The 17,660-nt window shown below is 38.8% G+C and overlaps 1 protein-coding gene across 1 annotated transcript in view; it reads left to right on the top strand.

Annotated features, from left to right (window-relative positions):
* Nucleotides 1-6,121: 6,121 nt before the first annotated feature.
* The window catches only part of LOC142336697 (uncharacterized), a 66,539-nt gene continuing 55,000 nt past the window's right edge, over nt 6,122-17,660 (top strand). Inside the window, exons 1-6 of the mRNA XM_075385610.1 lie at nt 6,122-6,762; nt 11,023-11,596; nt 12,294-12,627; nt 15,744-16,016; nt 16,338-16,648; nt 16,729-16,981. Coding sequence (XP_075241725.1) covers nt 11,357-11,596; nt 12,294-12,627; nt 15,744-16,016; nt 16,338-16,648; nt 16,729-16,981 — 1,411 coding nt within the window. The 5' untranslated portion in view covers nt 6,122-6,762; nt 11,023-11,356. The remainder of the gene's footprint in view (nt 6,763-11,022; nt 11,597-12,293; nt 12,628-15,743; nt 16,017-16,337; nt 16,649-16,728; nt 16,982-17,660) is intronic.

The raw sequence follows: 17,660 nt of genomic DNA, 5'->3' as shown, positions 1-17,660 counted from the left end.
CGCGACATCAGCAGCTCAAGTTTTTAGTAGTTTTCTAATTTTTCCGAAAAACTGTCTTTTATTCGCTGCTTAAACGGACTTTAAATTTGCAGTTGGATTTTTATCTTGAATTTGCATTTCAACAACTTTGTTTCCCACCCAGTTGTTGTTCGGCAAAAAATTGGTAATCAAAAAATGTCGCCCCGTTGAGGTTCCTGTCAGCTGTTTATTCTACTAGCAACCGTTGAAAACTTGATGCAATGGACCATCTCCGAAATAACAGTGATATAGCACGCTGACAATCTCAGATGGGGGCTGAATTTTTTTCAGTGTAATTTTTCCTGCCGAACAACAATGGGTTGGTTTTTTTCTTCGGGCGATTGTTAAAGATTGTTCCCCTGTTCCCCCTACTTTTGATCTTTCTCAACTTTTTGAAGAGGGCTTTGTTTCCAACGCGTTTATTAAGTCACATGTCCAACACCGTTAATGTGCAAAATGTATTTGTCTCCCTTACTTAGTAGATTATGAGTGGTTCTTCTCTTGGGCAAGAATTTTGACTAAATTTTTTTTGCTAAAGAAATAATCTTTTTCTTAGATTATTTTCGTTTCCTCATAAACAGGCCTTATTTGTGTTTTGAGATATTTTTTCCCGGTGGTTAAAAATGTGATATGGGGAAGTGTTAAATAAAGTGATTAAGAATTTTTCCCCGCCCCACTCTGCTCCCCATGTACGCTCATCCCCCACCCTATGGGAAGTGTTAAATAAAGTGATTAAGAATTTTTCCCCGCCCCACGCTGCTCCCCATGTACGCTCATCCCCCACCCTATGCTAGTTTCTCTCTCAAGCTGGGTCTTACCGAAGCCAACCCCTCGCCGGTCGTTTGAATGGTCCAACGTGAGTTGGTTATGTTTTATATTGTGGGCCATATAATTTTAGGCTATTTAGATTCCTCAAATTGTGGAAGCGGGTAACATTGTGGAAAACGATTATGAAAAATGTTAACAAATATTGATTGTTGTTTCCACAAAACACAAAAAGGACATTGGTCACGTAATAGTTTGTATAGTTTTCATGTAAAATCTTAGCGACATCAGCTGTTCAAATTTTCAGTAGTTATCTAATTTTTCCGAAAACTGTATTTTTCGCTGCTTAAACGGACCATAAATTTGCAATTGGATTTTTATCTGGACTATATATTGACTTTTCTGGTGCCTCAATTTTCTTTCCTTGCAAAAAATTGCCGTCAATTTTTGGTTTATGGAAAGGAGCAAAATCTTATACTTTTTCGCTGATGACATGGATCATCGCCGCAATAATAATTGTATGAAAATTGACGGGAACCTCAACTGGGAGTAGGACAATATTTGAAATTGGAGGATATTCCTGCCAAACAGCGGGTTGGCACACAATTTTTTTGAGCAACTAAAAATTTTGCCTCTATGTTTTAGGAATCTGTGACGATTTGGTGGGGATATTTTTTGTAACGCGTTTGAAAAGGCAAGCGTCCCACCCAGTTGTTGTTCGGCAAAAAATTGGGATTCAAAAAATTTCGCAACGCTGAGGTTCCTGTCAGCTGTTTATTCTACACTAACAACTGTTGGAAACTTGATGCAATGGACCATCTCCGTAATGCCAGTGATATAGCGCGCTGAAAACCTCGGGTGAGGGGTGAATATTTTTGCAACATAGTTTTTCCTGCCGAACAACAATGGGTTGGCTTTTTACTTTGGGTGATTGTTTTAGTGTTCCCCCTACTTTTGATCTCTCTCACCTTTTTAGCAAGGAATTTTTTCCGAAGCGTTTGTAAAGTCACATTTCTGACCCCGTTGACGTGCAAAATGTGTCTGTCTCCCTTACTTAGTAAATTACGAGTAGTTCTTCTCTTGGGCAAGATTTTTGACTAAATTCTTGTTAATAGAAATCTTTGTTTTAGATTAATTTCGTTTCCTCATAAACAGGCCTTATTTGTGTTTTGAGATGTTATTTCCCGCTGTTTAACAATATTATATGGGGAGGTGTTAAATAAAGTGATTAAGAATTTTTCTATTAAGACTAATCTCCAGGGATTTCTCGAGTTGTTTAATGGTTTGCACCGAGCTTTAAACAACGTGGATTGACAGTACTCCTCTATCTCCAGAATTAATTCGCTGATCTACGTTTTCCTGAAAAAGTATTACCCGTAAATAAAAATAGTTGAGGGTCATGGCTAGACAAAAGTTTTTTCGAGGATTATGACCTAGCGAAGCGAGTAAAGGTGCTTGTGTAAAATTATGAATTGCTCAATTTTTTTTATTGCTCTCTAGCGAAGTGTGTAGCAATTATATTAGTTCTGTCGGTCTTTTTATGCGATTTTTCGCTTGACCAATTTTTTGTCTGACGCATTTGACTTTTCGTCCTCAAAAACGGGATAAACAGGTAGCGCCCAGCGGGAATTAAGTGCTCTTAGAGCCTTTCAGCTCACTAGTCTTCAAGTATGCGATTCACAGAAGATGTTTTGTAGACTTATGCTGCGAGGGGTGGCTCTCAGAGATTGATCCCCCCACTGTTGCCACCCCATCAGCCCCCAGTGCAACCCCTCCCCCGCTGCGCTCACTTACGCCCCTTCAATTAAGCTGGCCTCACTAAACCGTGCCTAGCTAGTGACGAAGCCAGCCGCTCGCCGGTCGTTTGAGAGCAATTCGCGCGACGTTAGTCGGTTATGTTTAAATGTTCTACTGCTTCTACGATCAACAACCAGAAGCAGATTCTACGATAATTATACGTTTGGTAGGTTTTTTAGCATCGTTACCACCGAAAATTTTGCTTACCATTCCTTCGATAGCTTAGCCTTTTTATTTAAACGTAAAGGATCCCAAATGTGAAGTGGAATCTGGAAACCAGATGTTATTGTCAATACGCCGGTTATCGTTTGTTGGTACCATCTACGAAAAACATCAAGCTTCTACCATTGTTTTATGCTACTATTCTTTTACTACAATTTTCAAAAACATTATTTTCTCGAAAGAAAAATGAAGTCTCTTTCTAAGTCGCAATTGTTTTTATTTTCACGAATAATGAATTCATCTATCATGTGGTGCCCCCTCCCATTGGTTAAGTGCGCAAGCAACACAAAACCGCCGGTCATTAGTCTCCAGACCTTCGAGGTTGGCATAGATCAAGAAGGATGACTCCCGCTAGGGGGCGTTGGAGGAGCCACAATGTGGGCCCCTCCATACGGGTTAGAGGTACTTCGGGCCATAGGGCCTCTAGTCCCTTTTTCACCAATCGGGCAGTTCTTGGTGTACGACCATCTGTGCTTGGTCGAGCAGTGGTTCTGAACACTTTTGATGAGCGTATATGTCCTGGGACATAGCGGGCACTGAAATTCCGCCTCATCTTCTTGTTGTCTCAGTGTGTTCCCACTCAGTTCAGTGCTCTGTGGTTCTGCTTTTGATTCCTCAGTGACATTGTTTCTTTCAACTATTGTACACTGAGGGTTGCGCCTTTTTCACGTGATCAAGCCACCATCTGGTTTGCTTATATGTCATTTTGCAGCCCGTAGCTGGACATACCATTGGCGCATTTGTGGGTATATTTGCTTGGAAAGGAGTCATATCCAATCCTTCGCCACTTTCAGAGTGGTCGTTTCTCAGATGTCTTCGCATCTCTTTTATTGTTGCAAAGTGCCTTGCACAGTTTCCAATCTCGCAAGCAACAATTTGTTCTCTCGTGCCCACTGATTTCACTTGAGTATTTGCGTTCGACGAATACTCTACTTTTGATGGATTTCTTATCCATTCTTCAGTATCTCTTACACAGAGTCTCTCTAGATCAAGCTTGAGTGCACGTATCCAATCTTTGGAGTACGTCTTTCTCCTTCGCGTTATGAACTCATCATCTTGCAGCTTCTTGAGACTCAGCCAAAGCTTCGCTCTTCTTACTGCGAGTTCTATCTTGATGTCTCTCAGAGGGACTTTCAGTGCAAGGACTTCAGATGTGTAAGTTTTCTTGCTGCATGTCTTAAGGACCATTCGACGGGCTTTGATGAGAACAGCGCCCATTTTGTTGATGTCCTTCTCTCGCGTTATGGCTGTTTCCAGCCCATACAGCAGTACTGGCTTGACACACATTTCAATTAGCCGACATTTAATTCTCATTGTGAGAGTAGAGCTGACTAGCGCAGGTCTCATTTTCACGATAGCTATTCTAGCTTTAGTGCAGTTACTCTTCACAGCGGCCTCAATATCAGAGTGGCCATTTAGTATCGATCCAAGATACTTAAACTCAGTGACTTCTTTCAGTCTTTTGCCCTGGAGGGTGACATTACATGCTTTTTCCATGTTTAATGTCATTACTTCTGTCTTTGGAAATGAAATTTCCATGCCGGCTTTCTCCACCTCCAGTCTGAGTTTATTGAATTTGCTCTGCGCTTGCTGCTCACTTTTTCCTAGTATCACTAGGTCATCTGCATACGCCAGATGATCTTTTTGGTCTAGACTCCTTTTGCAGACAGTATCAAATATTAAGCTAAATATTTGTGGACCGATGACACATCCTTGTCTGACCCCTCTTTCTAATTTGAATTTGATCTTTGAGTCTAGTTCCCCGTGAGCATTTTCATGTATTTGCCTTATTAGGCTTCTGAGGGGGTTTTCAACTTCGAAAGCTTTTAGAGATGTCATCATGGCTTCTCTATCTACCGAGTCAAAAGCTTTGACAAGGTCGATGAAGACCATCGCTAATTCTTCTCCAGATTCTCTAGAGTCCTGAATGACCTCTCTCAATCCCCAGATTGCTTGCAGAGTGCTTCTTCCCTTTCTGAAGCTAAACTGGAACTTGTCCAGTTTGTGATCTGTTCTCAATTCAACTCTGCTTTTGATAATTTTGCATAGAAGCTTTCCTTCGGCTTCAAGCATAAATAAGGACCGATAGTTGTTCGGGTCTGTCTTCAGCCTTTTCTTGAACAAACTAACGACTTTCGCGTCCTTATATTCCTGGGGTATTTTCGTTCTTTCTGCCCAGATGCTTTGGAACACTTTTGTGAGAAGAGGACATAGCTCCTTCTCAAGCGCTTTCAGCATTTCTGGGACAATGGCACTTTTCCCAGGTGCTTTCCCAGATTTCAGGGTTCTTAAGGTTGTTCTAACCTCGGCCTCATTTGGCTCTTTGCAGAAGTCTTCAGAACTATTCGGTTCCTTCGAGAGGGCTTCTAGCACCGTGGCATTTTGAGTCAGTCGTTGCTTGAACAGCTTCTGATAATGTTCTATCTATCATGTAATAGGCCCGCCACCAGACTTCTGTTTCTCTGTGTTTTAGTTCAACAGTTATTTGATTCTAATCCATGGGACATTGTATTGGTAATGGTAGAATCTGACCTAAAACAATACCTTCTTGTTATTGAAGAAGTACTGCGAGTTTGATATGTGCTAAAAGATATCCAGGAGCAGCTGCATTGTACATGAGACTTGCCTAGACTCCTTCACTGTTGTCTGGGAACTTTTATTGTCTAAAAATGTGGTTTGGGGGAAATTTGATTCAACGAGAAAATTTGCTGCAGTTTCATTCTGCAATTTGTCATGACTGATGAAGGATGAAATGTTTTTTTTACTAAAAAATTATCGGAGACAAGGGCACCAATAACAAATTTAGGTTGATAAAAAATTTATGATAATTGTACCGGCAGCCAGAGGAAAAAATTATTTCTTCTGTCAGCAACGATCTGGAGGTTTTCTAGCTCTAATGAAAATTTTAGTTCATTTTTATGCAACTTTTTGTGAGAAGAAACGTTATTTTTTGAAACCTGTCGCCGTGAAAGACAGTTTAAGATTTTTAAATTATATTGCTGCGCAAGGGCTTTTAAAAGCCATTTTTTCTCCAATTTTTTGACGTGTCAAAATTGACACTGAATTGAGAGATTGGCTGCTGTAGAGCTCCTTCATTCATCACACGAGGTCAAAAAAAGATTTTGATGGTGACTGAAATGGGGTTATTTTACATAACTTTTCGCAGTAGTGGAGCCAATAAAATAAGTCGCGGAGTGGTTGTTTTCTATGTAAAATCATCAATTCCCGCAGCGACGCAGTTTTTATGGGACTACTCTACGTCAGTTGTTCATGGATGAGGTTACTTTACTTTGTTGTTAGTGGTGTTTTATTTATTCAGCAAGCAGATGCATTCCCGTGAGGACGTGAACAAAGTTCCCTAATCAAATATTTGTTCCCCGTTGCCCATGAGTGGAAAAGAAAAATAAGAAAAGATTGCGTGAATGTATTTACCTACCTGTAATTCTTATTCGTCCGGGGGAGGGGTCATAATTCTGTCGTAAATTGACTAGTATTTGCCTTCGGTAACTATGGTACGATTTTCTTTGATGCTTATTGGTTGGTTACTATCCCCAAATTTCCATATAAGGCTATTGTATTTCACGTCATTATAACGTTATGAGCGAAGTCGGCAAATATACTTTTAAGGGTTTATTTTGTTAAGGTTATATTATATGAAAAGGAGTTACGAACTTCAGTATTTGCGAAAAAAAATTATTGAGGTTACTTTTCTTTCTGCGATGCTAATTAATTTTAAAATTGTTGAATTTCAGACTATATTTTTGTATACTTGCAAGCAGCTGGACTGTTTTGTCAATTTGGACTGGACGTGAACAGCGTATATAGCTGTAAAAGAGAAATGACAACGATGGCAGTCACTTTGTGAGTTCCTCCAGTTGGGGGGAACTTATCTTCAACTTACAGACCTCCTTGTTTACCATCAGTGGGACATACATTACAAACAACTTGGGCTGATTGAAGGTACACAGTTACTCTGTTGTCTACTTGACATACTGATTTCAGACGGTTTCATTTTTTCTACTGATTCGACCGTTACTGACATTTTTAGGAACACAGAAGCTCAGAGCAATGTATTTGCTGTTCTGTTGTCAGTAGTTATTTGCTCCAAGTAAAAGCTTTTAGCCATTCTTTCTTTGATATGTGTCTTTTATGCAGATTTTTCTGACCACGGTCATTTTCCCTCAGTATTTGGTTACCGTTAAGCTCTGTGCTTTTATTTGGATTTTTTATATGGATTTATTTGGATTGTACAATTTTGCGGGTCGTTAAAATAGTTTTGGACCAATTTTCACGGCAACAGTCGGTTATTTGTTGCCGTTCGGGTAGTCTAGTCTAGTAATCAGGCGAGCGGTCAACTAAGAAGCCCGATCACTTCAAAATGTTTTTCACTTGATTGATATAAAGAAAAAATACATTCATTACTTCCTTAATTCAGAGGGAAAATAACGTTTAGAGGAGAGCACATTTTGCATATATTTTTGAAAGTGAAGCATTAAGCGAATGCGTCAAATTTAAAGTTAATATTTTTGTCCCTGTTTTCAGGAAAACTGAAGTGTTCCGTAAGAAGTGAGATGTTGATAGTTAAACGAAAGCACCATCCCTTCTTCCTTGTTGCCTTCCCCAAAATTGAGAATCGACCTTTTTTCCATCATTCCACTAAAACTTTGATTGGTACATAAGCTAATTAATTGTTTCGGTCCCACATAGTATGTAGAGGAACTATTCAGTGAAGAACTGTGTGCTCAACTGGGTTTTTGTAATCTGGCAATTTTGGTCGATTGATACATTTGAAGTAGAACATCAGTGGTATCATTAGTAAGCACATCGAGCTTAGATTTTTAAATTGAAACATTTAAAAAAAATCCTGGAGTTAGTCACGTTTAGAGTTATTAGTGTAAACATTTATTAGTTAGTGTGAACATTCCGCTTTTTACCGTAATTTTGCTTGAGATAATTTTGTGTTTTTGTTAGCTACAATTTTGTATTTTTCTTGACTATGCGTATCAATAGCATGAGTGTTATCGGTCTCAATGTGGTTTTTACAATCGGAAGTATTTAGTTTATTTTGTGGAGCTATCTTTTTAACGTTTTTAAATTTTTAACGTCAGCGAGTAGTCAAATCGAAGCAGTGATTTTGTTAATGCAACAGTAAACAATAGAAAAGTAAAGGGCGCAAAATATTGTGTAATTTCCAAACGTTTCAAATTCTTTCAAACTGCTTTAGAAGACAAGAGAGATTTTTGCTTGAACAAATTTTCGGATTTGAGATATTTTTTTCAGGTGGGGCATTCTGAGTGCTGTTTTTGCTAGTTGCTTTCTGTAAGTTTTTTTTAACCTGATAGATGCGTTCTAATGGTGCATGGATGCTATGACTTGGACTCTATGTTCTCATAATATAATTGTGACATTTTTAATTGCTCTCAAACAAACTTTTTAGCAATTGTGTTAGTCCTGTGGTTTTTTATGTTCGATTTTTCGTTTGACCATTTTGACTTTTTTGTCCCCGAAGCGGGACGAACAAGTAGATCCCGGAGGACATAAAGTGGCTGAGCCGCCTTCTTATAGCCGTTCTAGTCTCTAAGTACCCAATTCACCGAAACCGTTTTGAGGAGACATTTTCAGGGTGTGAAGCCGGTTTCTTATCTTTTGAACTATTTTACATTAATCGCAAATATCAATTTCAAACAAAATTTTGTGTTCATTGTTGATACATATGAGAATGTGTACATTCTAGTTATCTTAAAATTGTTCTACTGCGCACTGCGAAAAATGTTTAAGTTTTAAGCGACAGTTTCTGTGCTTGCAGAATTTTTTCTGAACTTTTTACTTTATCGTGCAACTTCTGAATTTTTTGCAGACCTACGTATTTTAGCGTGGAAAGTAATTAGGCCGCAACTGTATGAGATTTAAGTTGAATGAATTGTCGGATTAGCTACTACTTATGAAGTCATAGAAAGTTACAGGTATTACTTATTTTGTTTATTTTTCAAAAAAAGTTATTAGATTTTTTTCTGTGTTGAAATTTGAAAATGTTCTTGGGTTCTTCTGTAATTTCGTTCATTTCTCAATGTTTTTGATAAAACTTCACGACCAAAATTTGTTGAGCCAAATTTTCTGTTGGAGTGAAATCGTTCCGGTTAAGAGATAATTTCAGAGATAATTGTCTGGGATTCTGTCTAATTTTTCAATATCAGTCGAAATGAATAACAAAGAACAGATAAATCACAGTCAATAAGATCTACGACTAATTTTCTATACACAATAGGTCAATCGCATTACCGTAGTAATGCCAAATATTTTAAATCAGTTTTTAAAAAGCGTACGTATCAATTGAAAACAAAGCTAACTGTGAGTACTGTTGGTACGTCTTACGTCTAAAACTTAGCAACGGCAAAAATCAGCTGAGACTCTGCTGCAACTTGCAGGATCTGCTTAATCTAAAAGCATTATACTTTGTTGAAGTTCTTGCTCTAATTCATTGATTTGAACTATTGGTGGGCGTTATCAACAATTTAGGAAAAATCAACCTGTGACAGTTATTAAGCGAGGTTTGGGATGAAATTTGGAGAATATGACGCTAAGCACCCCCCCCCTCTCCTCCGATCGACCAAATGTATCGCAGATCTAATTTTAGTGAAGTTTTATTTCTCTGAATACCTCTGCGTTGACTTTTGCACATAAGTGTGACCACCACAAGCAGTTTTAAAATATGTTTACGTTAAATGCTTAAATTCTTTATTTGCGGTTTTTATGTTGACAAAACTGGTAAACTTGTAAGTTACTTTATCGGTTATTGTTGCGGTTGGTTTATTGGTAACTATTTCAAGCTTTGCTAAGGTTTGTTCCTCGATACTTGCAGGCAGTTAATAATAGTTTTGTGTAATAAATTCGGTTTTGTGGGACGTACAATTATAGGTATTTTATGGGCTACCGCTATATTTAATGCCTGACAATTTGAAGCAATTCTTTCAAAGGGAAAATTGGATTGTATTGGAAGCTTTATTTCTCGAATTCATATTTTAGAGGCTGGGTTTGGGTTGTTTTGTTTTACGAGATAATTTTGACCGAAACCCGCTGTCTTACTCCTGTGCCCGCTGTATGTAAGTCTGACCAAATTGTTGTTTCAAGGTCAGAAAAGTACATTGCCAAATATCTGCAAATTGTCATTACTCGATAGGTCCAAATCACCGCTCGTCTAAATCTATTCTATGGGCGGTTGTTAACAAAATGGACTGCTGCATTTGATTTTGCGGTAAGGTTAGTTTATTACTTAGGGCTTGGCTGTAAAATTTTTGTACTTTGTGAATAAATATTTTGGCGGTGCTTTCGAAAATGTAAAAATCTTTGGAATTCTGTCGATCTTCTACAATTGTGTGAGCAAGGTAAATTATATTGATCTGTTTTGTTGATCTTGCGTTAAATTAGGTCTGAATTGAAACATTAGTTTCTCAAATGCAGATTTGGAAAACGAAATATGGTTAGTCTGATTAACAGGGGAAAATTTTATTTGCGAGGAAACTTTTCGGATTGACATTTTTGTAATGAGTGCAAAAATGAGTCAATTTCCTTTACCAGTATTTTAGTATCCAAAGCCTCATTTTTTGGCATATACTGCCGAACAAATTTTTTTAAGCTTTCGAGGAGCTTCAATTGGTTGCACACTAAGCTCTCTACCCAAACGATATCATCAAAAGTCAAAGTTGACTTAAAAGATTATACGTGCCACTACCCCCCCCCCCCCCAAAAAAAAAACGTGTTGGTGCTATGTGAGAATGCTGCAGTAATTACGTGCTGCGTTTTGTTGTTTTTCGCCTCACTGCTTTTAAGTGACTTAATTAGAAAATTGTTCGCGCGTCTATGTACTGTTATTTTAAGATGATTTTTTTCACCTAAACTCATTTTGGCTTTTTGTAACTTGCGTATACACAGTTATTTTGAGCATTTAAATTGTTTTCGAAGAACTAACTGTACTGGCTATTTGTACACACTTTCATTGTTGTATTGATACGTTTGCGAACATCGTTGAAAAATCGGAACTGTCCCCCGCTTTCGGTGCAGTATGAGCATTTATATTTGATATTCTTAAAACGTTGTATGTATAAAACGTTGTTGGATATATCCAAAAAATGGTGTTCACGGGCAGGGGGGATCTACTTAAGATTTTCACATTTGAAAACCAGAGAAATTAATCCTGAAATTTGATTACAATGTTTGTTTCAGACTATAGCATTATCGGCATCTACTTAATTGCTGCAATACGTCAATGGACACATTTCAATTTTTAAATCATCAGATTTTCTCACAACGGGAAGAAATCTGCTGATTTGCTAAAACAGCCAAGATGCAATAGACGATTTCCGCATCCGACAATGAAACAAACATCTGTGAATCTGGTCGAAATTTCGTATTCCTAATTATCATTTAAATATCTGTATTCTGGGGAAATTCGCAACTGCTGTTTGATAGTCGCTCAAAGGACAAAGAAAGAGATTTTGCTAGAAATTGCTCGTTGTTCTTTACTTGTGAGAACAGACAGTTGTTCACTGTGGTTTAAATGAAATCTCCCCTATCACTCAATAACTCGCCCTCTCATGTCAACATATCAGTTATTCCTCCGCCAACATCACAGCAACCACCGCCCAGTTCTCAATGTCTCCACTCTTCTAAGGAAGGCGGAGAGAGAAATAACCACCAACATTCGCAGGAAGGAGTTGGTGGAGGCACTTTGTACCTCACTCAAACATCCCAAGGACTCTATGTCAATGGAAAGCAATTGGGATCTCCAAACTCAAAGGTAGGACAACACCATTACTTACAAAATAGCACTTTTAGCTTAGCTTGAAATTAGAATAAATAATTTGGCAGTGTTTTCTAGTTCATTTGCCCCCTTTTTAAGATTTCTTTGAGCAAAAAAATTCTCACGAGCATAGATATGGGTAAGTACTCCGTTGTTGGTTGTCTCTTTTGTGCCACTTGGAGATCACAGTCTTTGTCAGATGAACTCTTATTCCTCTTTCGACGCAAGTTGATGAAACTGGTCATTTATAGCTAGCTATCTTTAGAACATTGAGCATTTGTTTGAATTTCTTACAGCTAATGAATGAATTGCAAGTATTGGCTCCGGTTAATCTTAGGTTTAAATTCTTTTATCAAATCGAGGAAATAATTCAACATTTTCATGATTTTGACCAAGTTTATGTAATTTCAGGAATCAACCAAAACCATTAGAATGTTGAATGGGTTCTTCGATTTGAAATATAATTTTAACCATTGTTTTGTAACACAATATGTCTTTAGAAGAGTCCACGAGCTCTGACTAAACTGAGCGCTCAATTTGTGAGTTAGTTCAGGACTAATCAATTTGGAACTGATTGATGTTTTGGTAAACTCTTGGTACTTAAGTCATAAGATGTTAGCATATGTATAGGTGTGACCAAAAGTCACCATCTCAGATGAGGTTTCTATCAACCTATTTATAGAATGGATTTTAGGCGTCCTCGGTGTCGGCTAAAACGTCGTGTTCTGAGATCAGTAACATCTCATCCCGCGCATCAAGTCATCAGGAACTCATTCTTAGAGCCCATTCCCCTAGCAAAGGGTTTCAGAAGGAAGAACCTGTCTGCAATAACCTAAGAAGTGCAAGCTGCCACAACGGACTCGTCACTCATAGTTGTAACAACACTAGTTATAAGAGGAATGACGATTTCAGTTGTAACAGGGGTTACCAAAGACATTCCACCACAAACTTGGACTACCACGAGGAAGAGTTGCATGTTTCTCCTCCAGGAACAGTGTCAGCAGAGACCAAAAGCCGGCCATGGAAAAGTAAGTTTTCCTCTTGGTATCTTTGTAGATTTGGTTCTAGTGAAATGATTACCACTGTAAATGCTGTCGTATTGTGCCAGTGTGGCATAATTGATCGGATGAAAGCAAAGGAATTTTAATACATGTCAGCACCTATATATTGAAGTAAATTATGAGCAGCAGAACAAGTTTAAACAAAGCCCGTAGAACTTGGCGTCTTGAAAGTGTTCTTTATGCGCAGGTTTGATTCGCCATGTGCTCTGCTTTGAAGCTAACATGGCAACATTTACGTAGCTGTTATATGGATTAGTGGATATAGAAAGGCCAATTTTTTTCTACTGCTCCTTCGATTTTTGCTATTTCACACATAGAGTAGTCACGCAGATAATTAATTGCTCCCAAATAAAGTTAGTGGGGCTAGCTTACTCTTTGAGAATAAGCTAGACCCACTAATTACTCTCAAATGAAGTTTCTAACAATTATATTAGTCCTCTGGTCTTTTCTATGCAAGTTTTTGCTTGATAATTTTTGTTGTCTGATCCACTTGACTTTTTGTGCTCAAAAACGGGCTAAACAGGTAGCGCCCAGAGTCACTAGTCTCCAAGTCTGCGATTCACAAAAACTGTTTTGGAGACGAATAATCATGTTGTGATGGGAGGTTCTTAGAGTTTGCCCCACACTTCACCCCTCTCCCACATCAGCCCCCAATCCCCACCCCTGCACATCGTTCAGGCCGTAAGGACGTGGTCCAGTGCAGCCAAAGACCCACAACCCTTGTCTCCCATAACCCACACCACACGCCCCCCCGCTGCGTTCACCTCTAGCCTCACCAAGCTAGCCCTACTGAACCATAGCTAGCTACTGACGAAGCCGGCCGCTAACCGGTCTTTGAGAGCAATTCGCGCGACGGTAGTCGATTATGTTATAAAAGTTGTGTCGCCTTTATTTATGCAAAATGTTTGCTTGACAATGTTAAATTCATAACTAGAACATTATCAGAAGTAATGTCGAATGCTTGAGTGATTTTAACTTTCCGTTTTAAATGACGGGATAAACTCGTAAAGACCTAGGGCATTAAGTCTCTGAGCAGCGCTCCTAGATTTATGGTAGTTTCTAAGAGTGCAAAATACCAAAGCTGCGCAAATAACTTAAAATCTTGGTATAGGCATTTAAGCGGTGGTTTGGACACCCCTCACTCCACCCTTCTCTACTCCATAACCCCTCACCACGAATTTCACCTGTAACGCCACACGCTCCACCCCTCCCTCCATTGCGCCCCATTTTATAATCATTTTCTCATTTAAGTTTAAGATAGCATCTGTGACCCCAGCTAGCTACTGGCGAAGCCAATTGCTCGCCAGTCGTATGAGATCAATTCGCCCGACGTTAGTTGCCTACGATTCTAAATATACGCAGTAAGCATTTGCATCAGCTGCTCCTTATCTATTGTTTTTTTAATTCTGTTGATGATAAATTTAAGCTTCTACCAAAGCCAACTCCTCGCCTGTCGTGCGAGCAATTCGTCGGCGTTAGTCTCTTCTGTTTAATTATTCTCAAACGAATTTTCTTCAATTATATTAGTCTTAACAGGCTTTTTTAAATAGCCGCACAGCGATAGCTGGGGCTATTATTGGCCTTCATTTGGTTTTTTTTACGATTCAAAGAATTTGAATTGTATTGGGGCGCTGTCTTTTAAGATCTGTTCATACATTTTCATGATTTTTGGATTAGTGATTTTGGTCACGCCGGAACAGGAAGTGGAGCGAAAAAGCGAGTGGCTTTGCGCCGTGAAATTTTTTCGCTCTAATGTTAAAGTAGAGTAAGAAAACGGTGTTTGAACAAAAATTCTCTTTCTCGCTAGTGGTTTTTTGTTCACATGCGGCAATTTCACTTTGATTTTTACTGTTTTTTCAATTTTTTGGATTGGATTTTTTCTAAACGGTTTTTCCAATCCATTAATAGTCCGTTCTAGGTCTAGTTTTTTGTTTAGTCAATGAAAATTCTTTGAATTATACGTCAGGACTTGTCCTGCTATGTTTTTATATTTCGTCGTCGCTATTTTTGGTTACGACCATATGACGTCACAACCACTTCAAATCTGCTTTTTGTTCATTCATTCATGCAATGTCAACTGCAGTGCGTGCGTGACGTCATTTTTCGCTCTTAGTGGAGCGAATTTTTTTTTGTTCATTTGTGATTAAATTTTTGGTCACACTTGACTTACCTCACTCACAAAAATGACTTCCTCATTTTGAAATTGACTTTAATTTACTTTAATTCAAAGAGATAAGGTCAAATGGGTGTGTGTCACTTTAAATGAAGGTTTTTAGAGAGCAGCAAATAGAGGCAGCAAAAAACTTATACTGTTTTTTAATCAAAATATAACACATCAGCCTTCAATGAAAAGACGAGTTTTTTTGGTCTGTCTTTTTAACTGTTTTTTTAGACTGCAGATCTACAAAGCTATTGCGGTTATTTTCTGGCAATCTGCCATCTATGTTAATGCTGTTTTTGTCCTTCCAAATTTTCGTATGACCGAAAATGTTTGTCACTTGTTTTGAGAAACGGGATAAACTTGTAAATCAGGAGATTAAATCCCCAGGACATTAAATTGCTGAGCAGTTCTCCAAGAGCCTTTTTAGCATGTAAGTATGTGTGATTCAACAAAACTGAGGAAGAATTCATGGTGTGGAGGGCAATTTGGACCCCCTTCCACCCCCACTCATCCACCGAATTCTGCAATGTAGGCGTAAATTCATGGTGTAAAGGCCAATTTTAGGTGGTGTGTATTCGTGCCCCCTCATTACTTATGCCACCAGCACATTTATGCTTTCCCTGCCCCCTCGCTCAGTCGGGCTAACCTGTCTAAGCTTATTATATTAGCAACAACTAAAGCCAACCACATGACAATCGTTTGTGAGGAACAATTCGTCCGACGTTAGCCGGTTATGTCCATCTCTTTGAATGCTTATTGTCGCCCTGTAAATGCAGGAATAGACGGGAATCGAATCTAAACCCGCTAGTATGCAAGTAATTTTTCCAAAGTCAGTCGATAATGATTGCATTTACGAAAAATGGCAATATATATACTAATGCGACTGCGGCTCATAACTTGCATACTTTGTAATTTATTTTAGCACTGACGTATAAAGAGAAGTTAATCAGAATTCGATCAGCTCTCTTCAGTGTGCTATGTGTCCTCATATTACTCTACATATTCGTCTGTTCTCTTGACCTCATGGGCAGTGCTCTCAAACTCATGGCAGGCAAAACTGCCGGCAATGTGTTCACACAGGATTCCTTGTTGAGCAACCCCGTGGCAGGTCTCATGGTGGGGGTGATGGCTACTGTTCTCGTGCAGAGCTCCAGTACCTCGACGTCTATTGTTGTCACAATGGTAGCTTCTAAGAGTAAGTTGGGGGGGGGGGGGAGTTTTTAGTCCAACTACGCTGGGGAGTGGAATCTATCGGCAACGTGTCTCACCTTCCCTTGCTGATGTTCTTGGGCACCTTGAAGGGCAGGGGGATGGGGGGAGGGGTGATTGATGGTAATGATATCGTACTTCAACGCTCAGTAATAGGGTCATGTTTATTATGTACGCTCTAACTATGATGTTGGACGGGATGTTGTTTTTCATTTGTGGACTATCTTCCTAGCAGTAAGATAAATAAAAAGACAATGTTGAGGAACAAAGCCATAATTTGCGAAATGCAAACTAAAATTTGTTTCAGTATTGGAGGTTCCAACATCGATCCCAATCATAATGGGAGCCAACATAGGGACCTCAGTTACCAACACTATTGTGTCAATGGGTCAGATACAGAATCGAGATGAGTTCCGACGGGCTTTTGCTGGCGCCACGGTGCACGATATGTTCAACTGGCTCACAGTTTTGGTGCTCTTACCTTTTGAAATCATGACTTCATATTTGCAGTTTACATCTAGAAAATTGGTTCAGTTACTGAATGTTGATGAGAAAACGGAAGCAGAGATTACAGGCTTGGACTTGCTCACAGATCCAGTGATGAAACGGATAGTCATTGTACGTGTTGTGATACATTGTAATACACACGTAAGTCTTTTAACATATAATATTATTGTATAGAGTAGTGATTTTATTAGGTGGATAAAAGTGTAATCACCAACGTTGAGACCACTAACGGATCTTCCACTAAAGATGGTCCAGTGTTGAAGCGCTGGTGCGGCATTGGTCATGGCCACCTGGAAACCAAGTCGATTGATGACGTTTCCAGTGACTTAACTGGAGTAGCAGTGACGTCATTCAATGACTCTATGCCGGCAGCAGAAGGCGGGGTTGAACAAAATTTGTCCCTGACGGTTGCTGTCACTCAAGGGCCTTCGCTGCCTCAAAAATGTAGATCGTACTACTAGTTCAATAATTCGGCTCTGTTCAATTTAATTTAAGCAATACATGAAACGGATGTATAGTAATAACTGTGACAGGAAAAATGGACAATGTGCCTAAATATTCATTATTTAACGCCATTGTCAAAATAATCAGAAAAACCATTTAACACAATAAACCTAACCTAGATAGTTTATAATGTAATAAAGTATATTTGAAAGTTTTTAAATGTAAGATTAGTTCGCTTGGTCATGTCTCGCAGGCCACGGCGATCCCTCGGCGGACCGATCGGTATTTTGGCACATTGGGCATTTTATCATTGGGTAATTTTTCATGTAACCAGTAATATCATATGACAGGCTCTTACCTAAAAATGACAAAATATGAATTTAATTTTCAAATAGATACCCGCCCAAAGAGGTTTGAGTTATCGAGTTGACCAAACTTGAAGCGTTTTCGTTTGATTTATGATATTAAATCGTTTCGGCTCTCCTGCTAGATAAGTTTAAAAAATTATTACCAAGGCTGCCTTTCCAAAACGGTTGATTGTGACGCATGAAAAATTGATAATAAGGTGTAATTAAATCAAATTTTTGGATAAAGTGACATATATTGCATATTGACGTGCATCAGTGCGAGGCGAGGTATCAGTAATTTAGCTGGTCATCTGACTTAGTAAATAGTTCGT

This window comes from Convolutriloba macropyga, chromosome 3 (genome assembly GCF_964194025.1).
Source record: "Convolutriloba macropyga chromosome 3, txConMacr16.3, whole genome shotgun sequence".
NCBI lineage: Eukaryota > Metazoa > Xenacoelomorpha > Acoela > Convolutidae > Convolutriloba > Convolutriloba macropyga.
Note: the sequence above shows the minus strand (reverse complement) of the source record. Positions and strands in the feature narration are given on the sequence as shown.